General features: G+C 44.6%; 2 protein-coding genes across 2 annotated transcripts in view; one reads left to right on the top strand and one right to left on the bottom strand.

The window, feature by feature from the left end:
- Positions 1 to 15,334, top strand: part of LOC133665198 (alpha-tectorin-like) — a 23,019-nt gene extending 7,685 nt beyond the window's left edge. Inside the window, exons 6-16 of the mRNA XM_062070441.1 lie at positions 7,203 to 7,296; positions 7,614 to 7,716; positions 10,697 to 10,916; positions 10,980 to 11,154; positions 13,769 to 13,844; positions 13,932 to 13,994; positions 14,063 to 14,265; positions 14,395 to 14,526; positions 14,597 to 14,781; positions 14,859 to 15,007; positions 15,085 to 15,334. Coding sequence (XP_061926425.1) covers positions 7,203 to 7,296; positions 7,614 to 7,716; positions 10,697 to 10,916; positions 10,980 to 11,154; positions 13,769 to 13,844; positions 13,932 to 13,994; positions 14,063 to 14,265; positions 14,395 to 14,526; positions 14,597 to 14,781; positions 14,859 to 15,007; positions 15,085 to 15,334 — 1,650 coding nt within the window. The remainder of the gene's footprint in view (positions 1 to 7,202; positions 7,297 to 7,613; positions 7,717 to 10,696; positions 10,917 to 10,979; positions 11,155 to 13,768; positions 13,845 to 13,931; positions 13,995 to 14,062; positions 14,266 to 14,394; positions 14,527 to 14,596; positions 14,782 to 14,858; positions 15,008 to 15,084) is intronic.
- Positions 1 to 15,789, bottom strand: part of LOC133664257 (uncharacterized) — a 265,732-nt gene that overhangs the window by 70,590 nt on the left and 179,353 nt on the right. The gene's annotated exons all lie outside the window — the stretch shown is intronic.

Raw genomic sequence — 15,789 nt, 5'->3', positions numbered from 1 at the left:
TGAAAAACGTGGGAATTGTGCAACTTGGATAAATGTCCCATTCATTTCAATGGGAACTTACTGGAAATATGGGAATTTTGGGAAAAGCGGAAATTTTTGAAAATGATTCAGAGCACGAATGTCCTGAATGAGCTGAATTGGTTGGTGTTGGAATTGTTTAAAACCGGGCAAGAAATGTTGAAGTAGTAAATGGTATTAGGGAATTTTGGGAAAACCTGGAATTTTTTAAAAACTTAGATAAAGGGTAATTTGAATTTCCAGAATGGTGGAATGGTTTGAATGGGTTGAAGAATGTGGGAATTGTGTAAGTTTGAAGAATGTCCCATTAAGTTCAATGGGAATTTCCAAAACATTTGGGAATTTCAGGAGAAATGGGAATTTTTTTGAAAATAGTAAAAAAAAACTTGAATGTTTGAATGAGTTGAAGTGGTTGGTGTTGAAAGTTTCCAAATCGGTAGAGAAATGTTGAAGTAGTAACTTGTTGAATTGAGAAATTGTAATACGGAATTCCTGGAATTTCGGGAAAACCGGGAATTTTTCCTGTTCAAAAAACAACTTCGTTTTTTGTCCTGATGAAGAGGAATGATTTGACAGTGGAATGGTTGAAGTGGGTTGAAAAAATGTGGGAGGAGTAGTCGCCAGAATAGAGGGTGGAAACAGGACTTTGGAAAATTAGGAATTCGGGAAAATCCTGGAATTTTTTTTAACTTGGAAAATGGGAAGTTTGAATTTCCAGGATGGTGGAATGTGTTGAAGGTAGAATGGTTTGAAAAGGTTGAAAAATGTGGAAATGGTATACGTTTGTAAAATGGCCAATTCATTTTATATGGGAAAAATGTCCCGGAGAACCTGGAATTTTGGGAAATCTGGGAATTTTTGGAATTTGTCAAGGGAAAGCCCGCGATTCCCGAATAGGCTGAACAGTTTGAAGTTGGAACGGTTTGAATCGGATGAAAAATGTGGAAGGTAGAGCGCGCCAAAATCTGGAGAAGAAGAAGAAGAAGAAGTTGAACAATAAATAGATGAATTTCGGAGCATTCACACAATAAAAAGTAATGAGATGTCTGGTTTAAATCCTGCAAAAAGGAGAAGTGAAATAAAACTGCTTATTTAGGGCTGTATTTGGAGGGATCGCAACTGGACGGTTTGCTTTGTTTTCGTTGGCCCCTCATCCATTAGTTCGTGTTTATAGACTGGTCAGATCATAGACTGATTATTGACCCATCTAAGTCTCAGTAGGGTTGTGCCGATACCAAATATTATGGTATTGGTGTTGTTTCCATCAAAGTCATTGAGGGTAGTCCGCTTCAGTTTGGCAGATACTCTGGCTGACAATTACATTTCAATAAAAGTTAACCAGTGATGCCCGTGTTCTCATTTAGAGTTTCCCCCGAAGGGGTTTAGGTATTTGGGTGTATTCATCCTTAACTTCGATGACCTTTTGGGCAGAAATAGAAGTACTGTCTGCAAAGCTTTCTCTACAATCTCTCCTGGCCGTGCGTCCCCCCCCCCCCCCAGGGTCCAAACTGTCTCTTATAACTCCGTCGTTATCAATTTACTGAAAATTTGGACCAAAATCCGTACAACGTTTGCCTGAACGAACCCTCAATCTGAGCCCCTGTTGCTAAAAAATCCCACTTACCCCCACCCTACCAATCAGACTCCACCTTCAATGCCTGGCGAAACAAGGGTCTGCTATATATTAAAGACCACGACAAGGTCATCGTTGTAGTATCTATGTGTACTTGGCTCTTGTACTTGGTATCGTTACGCTCGATATTTGTATGGCTCCACTGATTTGTTTACATTCAGGGGCGCTACATTGCTGTTTGTGGTTAGCTATTGTATCATCTTACGGTGTGGAGATAAGCATGTTTAGCTACACCTCGTCCCGCTTTTTTAATTCATTAGTACCGTGGTACTTTATTAGCACCGGTATGCTGTACAACCCTAAGTCTAAAAATAGATGTGACCAATCTGAGTCTATGAACATGAAGTCTACTTAAATGAGAGGCGAAACACCTTCTAAGACTAGTCAGTCCAGTTGTGCTTGCCCTGAGACTACAACGACCTGGATGAATAAGAACATCCATAGACATATTTGGAGAGAGTTTTAAAGTCAGTTGTAAAATTTGCATTCAGACTTGTATGAATTACTTGAGCTTTGAGGAGCACAAACTACAGTCGTGGTCACTTGTCAAGAAGTTAAAGCTAAGTTAAAGTAGCAATGATAGTCACACGCACACTAGGTGTGGTGAAATGTGTCCTCTGCATTCGACCCATCCTCTTGTTCACCCCCTGAGAGGTGAGGGGAGCAGTGAGCAGCAGCGGTGGTAGCGCCCGGGATTCATTTTGGTGATTTAACCCCCAATTCCAACGTTACATTATTATTTTCCATAACAATTTAGCCCCCTCCACAATATTAACCCGACGTTAAAACAGAACTAGCTATTTATTGATTAGCAATTGCCGAATCATGTAACATTAGCTTAATGCTAAAAAGCCAGGTTACTGACAAATAATTTCATGTAGGCTAACGTTACCAGAGGTGTGGACTCGAGTCACATGACTTGGACTCGAGTCAGACTCGAGTCATGAATTTGATGACTTTAGACTCGACTTGACAAAATGTAAAGAGACTTGCAACTCGACTTAGACTTTAACATCAATGACTTGTGACTTCACTTGGACTTGAGCCTTTTGACTTGACATGACTTGCTACTTTCCCAAAAACCCAAAGCTTAAAAAGTTATTTGGGAGCGCTCCGTATCTTTCATTTTGTACGTGTCTGTCTGTCTATCAGCGTGTGTGCTGCCTGTCAGCTGGTGTGCTGTCAGTACAACAGCCAATCAAATTAGTTATACGTTGTTTTCATCACACAGCATTCATCCAATCAAATTGCAGGACAACCACCGAACAAGAGTTGTCAAACAATGCGGCAGAGAGAAACAATTATGCCAAAGTTGGTTTCGTTCGGGTATAAAAACTACGACTTGGTCAACAAAAAACGAATTGCGTATGCAAATCACGCAGTTCGAATATTACAGACGGAGACGCAACAACTTCCAACTTCGTTCGACATTTGAAGTTGCCCAAAGAAGGGTCAGTTTTGAATGTAATTGGCTAAGTAACATGACTTTTATTTGCTGTGTAGTTAAATCAGTGAGGCTGTAAACTCACTGCTAACGTTATAACCATAGACATGTTTTAAGGGTACGCAGCATCGAGCGCTACTGCCTACTGGCGCAGACGAGACGCGGGGCCGCCATCTTGGAGTGGTGATCCGCTCCACTCAGTGCAATTCATTTGTCAGGAGCAATGAACTGTCAGCGCATTTAATTCATTTTACCTCACTGAATACCACTGATTTTCACGCGGTTTTTTGTCATACGTGTAGCTATGATAACGGACACATGTTTTGGCAAGTTTTATTATTCATAGTTTGCTTAACAGTAATATAATATTCTTATACGCTATAAGTGACCAGACATCCGAGATCAAAACTGGGAATATAATCCCAGAGAAGGGGGAAAAAACGGTAAGCTATTTTTAAATTGAAGAAAAAATATGATTAGGTTATATATACATGCGTATATCCTACATAAACAATGTATGAATACATTAGATATCTATATATCTTAGGGACCTATAGACTGTATCTCTGTTGCTGCAGCAGCAGAGAGTTTATTCTGTCTTGACACTTTGTATTGATATTTTGTATTACATTCTTCCCTTAAATGATCATGTTTACAGTGATTGTTATGTATGTATTTTTTATGTATGTCGCTTTGGATAAAAGCGTCTGCCAAATACTTAAACATATATAAACACCTGAAAGTCTTTATATCAGCTAAAACCACCAATCTGTTTCACTACATTCAGAATAAAACCAAATGCTGTTTTACCCAACAATGTTAGTATTTGAATATTGTTACTTGAAGACTTATTCCTGGTTACAATTATACTGTTAAGAAAGTATTGTCTTATATTTTGCCTAAAATGAGAATGCATCATAATCAGTGGCGGCTGGTGAATTTTGTTTTAGGTGGGGCTGAAAGTTTGTAAACCAAACCCCTGTAGGGGGGTCATCCTCCCCCAGAAGATTTATTTGTGATTTTCACATACAAATATTGAAGATATTTGCTCCTTCTCAACTCTGTGGTAATATTATTTTCATAAAATACAACCAATAGTATGTTAATGTTTGTTTTTGCAAATGTGTTTCTGTAAAGGAATGAGTTAAATGTTTAAAATTGTGTAAACTATTAAAATTACTGTTAATAGTGCTATTATGAATTGCAATGTCAGCACTATTTTTTTTCTTGCAATTTCAAATGCACTTGTTTTAATAAATAAATACAGCATTTTAAAAGCATACACAATCTGTGTAAAAATATTAGTCTGTGGTTAAAAGGACTTGAAAGGACTCGAAACTCAAAATGCAGGACTTGGGACTCGACTTGAGACTTTCCAGTCTTGACTTTGGACTTGACTCGGGACTTGCCTGTCTTGACTCGGGACTTGACTCGAGACTTGAGGGCAAAGACTTGAGACTTACTTGTGACTTGCAAAGCAATGACTTGGTCCCACCTCTGAACGTTACGTACCTGGTACCTCTGTCTTTTTCTCGTTTCTCCTCCTCTTCTTTTCTCTTTTTTCTTCCCTGGGCACCTGACAGTTTTGGCCGTTTTGACATCTTGTGTTGATTTTTTGATGTGGTAAGAGTCATGATACGGGAAGGGAGGGGGCCCACCGTGCGGGGGGATGGGGGGGAAGGGGGGGGGGAAGGGGGAGCGTAATGTTGTATCAAATAGTATTTCTATAAAATAGGCTTTACTTTGCATTTTAATTAACGTGGGATTATTTTTTGTATTTAGAAATAATAGTACCAACTTTTTTTCTTTTTTTTTTTTTCCAACATTTGTGGCACTGACGTGGCGCCCCCTGATGGACGGCGCCCTTAGCATTTGCCTATACGGCTTATGCCACGGGCCGGCCCTGGTCGATGTGAATGACTATGAGAAACCTTGGAGAGGACCGCATATGTGGGTAACCCCCCCCCTCTAAGTACAGTCCCTAGTGGATCCACATAACAGTGAGAGTCCAGTCCATAGTGGGGCCAGCAGGAGACCATCCCGAGCGGAGACAGGTCAGTAGCGCAGAGACATCCCCAACCGATGCACAGGCGAGCGATCCACCCCGGGTCCCAACTGTGGACAGCCAGCACCTCATCCATGGTCACCGGAACCGGAATAACCCGGCGAGGGGGCAAAGGAGAAAAGAAAGCGGCAGATCAACTGGTCTAAAAAAGGGGGGTCTATTTAAAGGCTAGAGTATACAAATGAGTTTTAAGATGGGACTTAAATGCTTCTACTTAGGTAGCATCTCTAACTGTTACCGGGAGGGCATTCCATAGTACTGGAGCCCGAACAGAAAACGCTCTGTAGTACTTTTTTTGGGCTCTGGGAATCACTAATAAGCCGGAGTTCTTTGAACGCAGATTTCTTGCCGGGACATATGGTACAATACAATCAGCAAGATAGGATGGAGCTAGACCGTGTAGTATTTTATACGTAAGTAGTAAAACCTTAAAGTCGCATCTTAAGTGCACAGGAAGCCAGTGCAGGTGAGCCAGTATAGGCGTAATATGATCAAACTTTCTTGTTCTTGTCAAGATTCTAGCAGCCTGTTGGACTTGTTTCTTCAGCATTGTCCACACCTTTAAGTCAGGCCATTCTAAAACCTTCATTCTAGCCTGATTTAGCCATTCCTTTACCACTTTTGAGGTGTGTTTGGGGTCATTGTCCTGTTGGAACACCCAACTGCGCCCAAGACCCAACCTCCGGGCTGATGATTTTAGCTTGTCCTGAAGAATTTGGAGCTAATCCTCCTTTTTCATTGTCCCATTTAAAGTACTAGTTCCATTGGCAGCAAAACAGGCCCAGAGCATAATACTACCACCACCATGCTTTACGGTAGGTATGGTATTCCTGGGATTAAAGGCCTCACCTTTTCTCCTCCCTACATATTGCTGGGTATTGTGGCCAAACAGCTCCATTTTTGTTTCATCTGACATCACATGGACAAAGATAAGACCTTCTGGAGGAAAGTTCTGTGGTCAGATGAAACAAAAATGGTAAAAAGTGGTAAAGGAATGGCTAAATCAGGCTGGAGTGAAGGTTTTAGAATGGCCTTCCCAAAGTCCTGACTTACACGTGTGGGCAATGCTGAAGAAACAAGTCCATGTCAGAAAAGCAACACATTTAGCTGAACTGCACCAATTTTGTGGTCAAGTGGTCAAGCAGAAGCTTGTGGATGGCTACCAAAAGCGCCTTATTGCAGGTAAACTTGCCAAGGGACATGTAAGCAAATTTTAACATTGCTGTATGTATACTTTTGACCCAGCACATTTGGTCACATTTTCAGTAGAGCCATAATAAATTCATAAAAGAAGCAAACTTCATGAATGTTTTTTGTGACCAACAAGTATGTGCTCCAATCATCCATCCATCCATCTTCAACTGCTTATCCTGAATCGGGTCGCGGGGACAACAGCTCCAGCAGAGACCCCCAGACTTCCCTCTCCAGAGCAACATTAGCAACTTCCTCCTGGGGGAATCCCCAAAGCGTTCCCAGGCCATAGAGGAGATGTAATCCCCCCATCTGGTCCTTGGCCTGCCGCGGGGTCTCCTCCCAGTGGGACGTGCAACGAGGACCTCCCTAGGGAGACGCTGGTGAGGCATCCGCACGAGATGCCCGAACCACCTAAGCTGGCTCCTTTCCAAGCGAAGGAGCAGCGGCTCTACTCCGAGTCTCTCTCGGGTGACTGAACTTCTCACCCTATCTCTAAGGGAGATGCCAGCCACCCTTCTGAGGAAACTCATTTCGGCCTCTGGCATCCGCAAGCTCCAATCACTCTATCACAAAAACATAAGAGTTGTAGAAATTATTGGGAACTCAAGACAGCCATGACATTAAGTTCTTTACAAGTGTATGTACACTTTTGACCACCACTGTATACTGGCCACGAAGGCGTTTTAGTTTTTGGCTCATCCTTGTCTTCCTTAGATGGAGAGCTTTTGACAAATAGACTCCAGCTTCCCCGTAATATTGAACACTTTAGGTTCTTAGAACATTCAATTCTCACACAGGAAACAGTTGGACTGGATAACTGTTGACGTCTTCTCTGGTGTTCCTTGCAGAACCTGACGACCGTGGTAGAGGGACTGCCGGTGGACACCTGGCAGTTGAACAACACTGCCAGAGCCGAATATCTGAGCGGCTGCAGATCCATGAGTAAGCCCACAAACTATCAACCGCGCTGGACACACAACTAACTACACCATGTGTGGTTCTTGCACCTCGACTAGCTTTTGATTGGCTGGCATCTCTGCCACCGCTTGTACAACTATTGGCTGCTGTTGGTGCACATGTTCCACCACCATCATTACTGCTGTAATTTGATCTACAAGTACAGTTGGCCACATCCTCATCTGGCAATCACAATCATTCTTGATGACACCACTTACTTCTTACACACGTCCAACATACCTGGCTTTGTAATGTTGTTGAAGAATCTCTCACAGGTTGATTGTCACGTGTGTCGTTTCCAGGTGAACTATTTCTACCGAACACAACAACTTTCCAAGTCGGTGTAGGACTGGTGAATTGCAACTCGACGGCTTTCCTCACGATTTCTGAGATAAGGGATGACAGGTGAGCTCGTATGTTGTCTGGCAGGACTGATCCATCCATCCATCCATCTTCTTCCGCTTATCCGAGGTCGGGTCGCTGGGACAGCAGCCTAAGCAGAGAAGCCCAGACTTCCCTCTCCCCAGCCACTTCGTCCAGCTCCTCCCGGGGGATCCCGAGGCGTTCCCAGGCCAGCCGGGAGACATAGTCTTCCAGACGTGTCCTGGGTCTTCCCCGTGGCATCCTACCGATCGGACGTGCCCTAAACACCTCCCTAGGGAGGCGTTCGGGTGGCATCCTGACCAGATGCCCGGACCACCTCATCTGGCTCCTCTCCATGTGGAGGAGCAGCGGCTTTACTTTGAGTTCCTCCCGGATGACAGAGCTTCTCACCCTATCTGTAAGGGAGAGCCCCACCACCCGGCGGAGGAAACTCATTTGGGCCGCTTGTACCCGTGATCTTGTCCTTTCGGTCATAACCCAAAGCTCATGACCATAGGTGAGGATGGGAACGTAGATCGACCGGTGAATTGAGAGCTTTGCCTGCCGGCTCAGCTCCTTCTTCACCACAACGGATCGATACAGCGTCCGCATTACTGAAGACCTCGCACCGATCCGCCTGTCGATCTCACCATCCACTCTTCCCTCACTTGTGAACAAGACTCCGAGGTACTTGAACTCCTCCACTTGGGGCAGGGTCTCCTCCTGATGCTACTCCAGAAAAAAAAAAAAAAAATCAGTCTAAGCCCGGGCCTCTGAGAGGGGGTCCAGACTGAGGCCGAGGAAAAAAAACTTCATAGCCATAGCACACATAAACACTTGTGTAAGAGGGAAACATCAAAGAAGACAAAGGACTTTAAAGGCCTACTGAAAGCCACTACTAGCGACCACGCAGTCTGATAGTTTATATATCAATGATGAAATCTTAACATTGCAACAAATGCCAATACGGCCGGGTTAACTTATAAAGTGCAATTTTAAATTTCCCGCCACACTTCCGGTTGAAAAAGCCTTCGAAGGATGACGTATGCGCGTGACGTAGCCCGAGGAACAGAGGTATGCCTTCGCCATTGAATACAATACAAAAAAGCTCTGTTTTCATTTCATAATTCCACAGTATTCTGGACATCTGTGTTGGTGAATCTTTTGCAATTTGTTTAATAAACAATGGAGGCTGCAAAGAAGAACGTTGTAGGTGGCTGTAGCAACACAAGGACCACTTACTCGGATAGCAGACGCCTAGCTGATGCTAGCAGACGCCTAGCCGATGCTAGCAGACGCCTAGCCGATGCTAGCAGACCCACCGCACGGATGATCTGGTGAAGTCCTTCGTCGCGCCGTCAATCGCTGGAACGCAGGTGAGCACGGGTGTTGCTGAGCAAAGCAGATGAGGGCTGGCTGGTGTAGGTGGAGCGCTAATGTTTTTATCATAGCTCTGTGAGCTCCGGTTGCTAAGTTAGCCCAATAGAAAAAGGAGAGAGTGTGGAATCCAATGAGCCAGCTTGTACCTAAGTTACGGTCAGAGCGAAAAAAGATATGTATTTCACTGCATTCTAGTCCGTCACTCTAACGTTCCTCGTCCACGAATCTTTCATCCTCGCTCAAATTAATGGGGTAATCGTCACTTTCACGGTCCGAATAGCTCTAGCTGCGTTGAAAACAATAGGAAAATATGAGGGCGTGAACAACTGACAACGTCATCACGCTACTTCCGGTAGGGGCAAGGCTTTTTTTTTATCAGAGACCAAAAGTTGCGAACTTTATCGACGTTGTTCTATACTAAATCCTTTCAGCAAAAATATGGCAATATCGCAAAATGATCAAGTATGACACATAGAATGGATCTGCTATCCCCGTCTAAATAAAAAAAAATCATTTCAGTAGGCCTTTAAAGACATTAAAAGAGCAGAGCTGATGCAACCAGCCACTTCTACACACAGCAACAAACGTAAAACGAAAAAAACAACAACAAAAAACCACTGTGGTGTTCCACGCCATCGTCTGCTGGGGTGGGGGGAGCATGGCCAGAGACAGGAGCAGACCCAACAAAGCAACCACCCTCGGCCGCCCACCAAGAAAGTAAAAACTTTAAGGCAAAAGTGTCTTGTTGTTTCGTATAAAGAAAACAATTGTGTCCAACAATTGAGTAATAAGGAAAATAATCTATACGCTGTATCGATCCGTGGTGGTGAAGAAGGAGCTGAGCCGGAAGGCAAAGCTCTCAATTTAGCGGTCGATCTACGTTCCCATCCTCACCGATGGTCATGAGCTTTGGGTTATGACCGAAAGGACAAGATCACGGGTACTGAAATGATTTTCCTCCGCCGGGTGGCGGGTCTCTCCCTTAGAGATAGGGTGATAAGCTCTGCCATCCGGGAGGAACTCAAAGTAAAGCCGCTGCTCCTCCACATGGAGAGGAGCCAGATGAGGTGGTTCGGGCATCTGGTCAGGATGCCAACCGAACGCCTCTCTAGGGAGGTGTTTAGGACACGTCCGACCCGTAGGAGGCCACAGGGAAGACCCAGGACACGTTGGGAAGACTATGTCTCTCGGCTGGCCTGGGAACGCCTCGGGATCCCCCGGGAGGAGCTGAACGAAGTGGCTGGGGAGAGGAAAGTCTGGGCTTCCCTGCTTAGGCTGCTGCCCCCGAGATATTATCTAATATCTAGTTAATAATATTCTAGGGGGACGGCGTGGCGAAGTTGGTAGAGTGGCCTTGCCAGCAATCGGAGGGTTGCTGGTTACTGGGGTTCAATCCCCACCTTCTACCATCCTAGTCACGTCCGTTGTGTCCTTGGGCAAGACACTTCACCCTTGCTCCTAATGGCTGCTGGTTAGCGCCTTGCATGGCAGCTCCCTCCATCAGTGTGTGAATGTGTGTGTGAATGGGTGAATGTGGAAATAGTGTCAAAGCGCTTTGAGTACCTTGAAGGTAGAAAAGCGCTATACAAGTATAACTCATTTATCATTTATAGATGTATTTGAAATATGAATGTTTTTGCAGCGTGTGCACCGTAACCGGCTCCACCGTCATCGATTTCTCTGGAAATTCCACGCTAGTGGACGACCGCTGTGCTTACACGTTGTACTCCAACTCAAGCATCCATGTGGTGGGCGTTTTCAAGGAACGCCGTCGTAAAGACGTTGTGTTTTTGGACCGCGTCGTTATCGAACTGCTGGACTCGGACTCTGTTTTTCAATTGGGACCAGGTGTGAAAGTTCTGGTAGGTCTGACTGAACGTGTTCAAGTCATCGGACCGAAGATTTTAACTGCATTTGTGATGCAGGTGAACAACACTAATGTGAACATTAGCAGTGTGTCTGAAGAACATGACGGGTTGGAGATCCACCAGGACCAGACTGGAGTCACAGCCACCATATATAAGACAGACTACAACATCACTGTTTTCTTTAACGGAGACACTGCTCAAATTCTCCTGAGACCTCCATGGCTGTTGGCAGGTGATAGTTTCAATTTACTTCATGATCAATTGATACAGTGGGCAACATGTTTGCTGTTCTATGTCTATGTTCTATGTCTGTGACAAAAAACCTATCAGATGTTCAATCAGACTTATGGACTGAAGGCTCAATTCACAACTGGAACTCTTTGCATTGTTTTAGCCATTCCTAAAAACATAGTTCAATCAATCAATCAATGTTTACTTATATAGCCCTAAATCACGAGTGTCTCAAAGGGCTGCACAAGCCACAACCACATCCTCGGCTCAGATTCCACATCCCACATCAGGGCAAGGAAAAACTCAACCCAATGGGACAATGAAAAACCTTGGAGGGGACCGCAGATGTCTCCCTGGGCGACTGGTGCAATGGACGTTGAGTGGATCTAGCATAATATTGTGAGAGTCCAGTCCATAGTGGATCAAACATAATAGTGTGAGACTCCAGTCCATAGTGGATCTAACATAATAGTGTGAGAGTCCAGTCCATAGTGGATCAAACATAATAGTGTGAGACTCCAGTCCATAGTGGATCTAACATAATAGTGAGAGTCCAGTCCATAGTGGATCTAACATAATAGTGTGAGAGTCCAGTCCATGGTGGATCTAACATAATAGTGAGAGTCCAGTCCATAGTGGATCTAACATAATAGTGAGAGTCCAGTCCATAGTGGATCTAACATAATAGTGTGAGAGTCCAGTCCATGGTGGATCTAACATAATAGTGAGAGTCCAGTCCATAGTGGATCTAACATAATAGTGTGAGAGTCCAGTCCATGGTGGATCTAACATAATAGTGTGAGAGTCCAGTCCATGGTGGATCTAACATAATAGTGAGAGTCCAGTCCATAGTGGATCAAACATAATAGTGTGAGACTCCAGTCCATAGTGGATCTAACATAATAGTGAGAGTCCAGTCCATAGTGGATCTAACATAATAGTGTGAGAGTCCAGTCCATGGCGGATCTAACATAATAGTGAGAGTCCAGTCCATAGTGGATCTAACATAACAGTGTGAAAGTCCAGTCCATAGTGGATCTAACATAATAGTGAGAGTCCAGTCCATAGTGGATCTAACATAATAGTGAGAGTCCAGTCCATAGTGGATCTAACATAATAGTGTGAGAGTCCAGTCCATAGTGGATCTAACATAATAGTGAGTGTCCAGTCCATAGTGGATCTAATGTGATAGTGTGAGAGTCCAGTCCATAGTGGATCTAACATAATAGTGAGAGTCCTGTCCATAGTGGATCTAACATAATAGTGAGAGTCCAGTCCATAGTGGATCTAACATAATAGTGTGAGAGTCCAGTCCATAGTGGATCTAACATAATATTGTGAGAGTCCAGTCCATAGTGGATCTAACATAATAGTGTGAGAGTCCAGTCCATAGTGGATCTAACATAATACGGTGAGAGTCCAGTCCATAGTGGATCTAACATAAGAGTGAGAGTCCAGTCGATAGTGGATCTAACATGATAGTGTGAGAGTCCAGTCCATAGTGGATCTAACATAATAGTGAGAGTCCAGTCCATAGTGGATCTAACATAATAGTGAAAGTCCAGTCCATAGTGGATCTAACATAATAGTGAGAGTCCAGTCCATAGTGGATCTAACATAATAGTGTGAGAGTCCAGTCCATAGTGGATCTAACATAATAGTGAGAGTCCAGTCCATAGTGGATCTAACATAATAGTGAAAGTCCAGTCCATAGTGGATCTAACATAATAGTGAGAGTCCAGTCCATAGTGGATCTAACATAGTGTGAGAGTCCAGTCCATAGTGGATCTAACATAATAGTGAGAGTCCAGTCCATAGTGGATCTAACATAATGTGAGAGTCCAGTCCATAGTGGATCTAACATAATAGTGAGAGTCCAGTCCATGGTGGATCTAACATAATAGTGAGAGTCCAGTCCATAGTGGGGCCAGCAGGAGACCATCCCGAGCGGAGACAGGTCAGCAGCGCAGAGACGTCCCCAACCGATGCACAGACGAGTGGTCCACCCCGGGTCCCGACTTTGGACAGCCAGCGCTTCATCCGTGGCCGCCGAACTTGTGTCCCCCCCTCCACGAAGTAGAGGGGGGCAGAGCAGAAAAGAAACGCTAGATCAACTGGTCTAAAAAGGGGGTCTATTTAAAGGCTAGAGTATACAAATGAGTTTTAAGATGGGACTTAAATGCTTCTACTGAGGTAGCATCTCTAACTGTTAACGGGAGGGCATTCCAGAGTACTGGAGTACCCGAATAGAAAACGCTCTATAGCAGGCAGACTTTTTTTTTTTTTTTTTTTTTAATTGTAGAGTTGTAGAGCATAAAATCCTCCAAACTGAGCCCACCACCATGATGAGACGTCACGTCCTTAAATAGGTGAACTAGGTCTTCATCAAAGCCACAGTCAAAATTATATCAACACAAATTGGTTCCACATGCCCACTGCTCCCCTCACCTCCCAGGGGGTGATCAAGGGGATGGGTCAAATGCAGAGGACAAATTTCACCTCACCTAGTGTGTGTGTGACAATCATTGGTACTTTAAAAAAAATAAAAAATAAAAAAACAAAGCTGTTGTTAACATTTTAAGCCTCATTGATTCTCTTCATCAATGCCATTATAGAAAATCTGGACAGTCTCTGTGTCAACTCCAGTTCAACTATAAGTGACGTGAAGTCATCCGATTTCAGCGACCAGGGGTAAGACCTCGTCCCTACATGAACGTCGCACTGACTGCAACTTGTTCACCTTCTATGATCCACCCTCTAATTTTTGCTGCCCTCTAGCTGTGAGACGCAGTACAGCGAGCCAGCTGACGAGTCCATCAACTGCACCACAGTGACTGAACAGTGAGGAGAAACACAAGCAGCTTCTCTTTGGTCTCGACGTGTACTTCATCCTCCCACCTTCGTTACAGCTGTCAGGTCCTCAATGGCTCTGACTTCGCTGACTGTCACACCGTTGTCGACTCAGGGCCGTACATCGCAGCCTGCAACCAAACGTTGTGTCATTATCCAGATGTGGACGGCCTCAGGTGTGAATTTCTGGAGGCGTACGCCCACGCCTGCAGCCTGAAACTGGACCACATGTTGGACGACTGGAGAACGGATGCCAATTGCCGTAAGAGTTTCTGTCTCATAAGTCTTTTAAGTCAAAAAGAGGTGGTTTTTCATGTGGTGCCATGCTCAACATACGGTCACCATGGTTCCGACAATAAGTATGTGTTCAAAGTGTGGTGCTGTGTTCCAGCTGCCCCTGAGGCCTTCTGCAATGACACACACTGTGTTGATCACGAGTTCTGTGCTGACGGCATCAACGGTCAAATCAACTGCTTCTGTCGAGCCATTTTTGCCTCCGACCACAGGTCCAACGACACCTTAGGTAAGATTGGTAGAGGGGTTTGTCACACATGGAACAACATGTGACAAAACAAGGGTGTTCTGATCTCCAGGCGATCCGGCGGTCTGCATAGACAACACTGCTTCAATCACTCTGGTTGGTTGTCTCCTGGAGGAAAAAGGCTTCAGATACACGGACTTGCACCTCAATGACGACTCTTGTGGAGGTCACAGGGACATGCACCACATGGTGACCTTCAACTTCAGTGACAGCAACGCCTGTGGGACTGTGGTCACGGTGAGCGTCTCTCTTGTCCTGACACTTGTACTATTGTGAGTAATGTGTTGAACTCTAGAATGTTCATGACCCTGCAGGCCAACGACAGTGTGGTTGTGTACAAGAACACTGTCACTGGATTGAACACCTCTGAAATTGTTGCCAACTTTGACAAATTCCATGTGAACTTTTCCTGCTACCACAACCAGCCGGATGTCCAGAGTATTCGCTTTAGATTCAAAGACAAGTACGTTTTACACATCTGACGGATATCGGCTGCTTTTTAAAACCAGAAGATAAAGTTTTATGTGTGTGTATGTGAAGCTCTGTCTTCCAGCAAGTCGAATCGGAATCTTGGAATTACACTCTTAAGATGGCAGCCTATAAGGATGCTCTACGCACACAACCTGTGATGTCAGAAACTGATATTCAGTTGAATCAGAGGGTCTGGGTAGAGCTGATGACGGAAGGTCTGGATGACAACCTGGTCTTCTTGGTGACCAACTCCTGCTGGGCCACGAGCGGCTCATCGCCTTACGGGGGACTGCGATACGACCTGATCTCTGACGGGTGAGACAAGATTTCTGTGGCCACTCACTGCTGCTTGGACATTGACTGTATACGTTACAGTTAACTCCTAGCTTTCTAAGTCTCAAGCAGACCAGAGGATCAAAGCTGTAACGTATAATTCCCTGTTTCTGTGAAGTTGTCCGAGCCCTGTGGAGCCCCCAGTGACCGTGATGGACAATGGAGTCGCAGTCTCCAACAGCTTCGCCTTCAACATGTTCCATTTCACTGGAAGAAGCTATGAGGTCTACCTGCACTGCAAAGTTGCACTGTGTCCCAACCAGAGTGGAAACTGCCAGCCGGTACGTTGCTAGACATCTTTTTGATCACATGAAACTTAGCTAAAAGCATGACATCTGTCTTTTACCCTAACCACGCTGGATTTATAAACCTGGTGTTGCAATAAACTGTACGTCTTGATCACCCCTTGACCATGATCACAACACCTTGCCCCATCTAGAA

The sequence above is a fragment of the Entelurus aequoreus genome, linkage group LG14, assembly GCF_033978785.1.
Source record: "Entelurus aequoreus isolate RoL-2023_Sb linkage group LG14, RoL_Eaeq_v1.1, whole genome shotgun sequence".
In the NCBI taxonomy this organism is placed as follows: domain Eukaryota; kingdom Metazoa; phylum Chordata; class Actinopteri; order Syngnathiformes; family Syngnathidae; genus Entelurus; species Entelurus aequoreus.
Note: the sequence above shows the minus strand (reverse complement) of the source record. Positions and strands in the feature narration are given on the sequence as shown.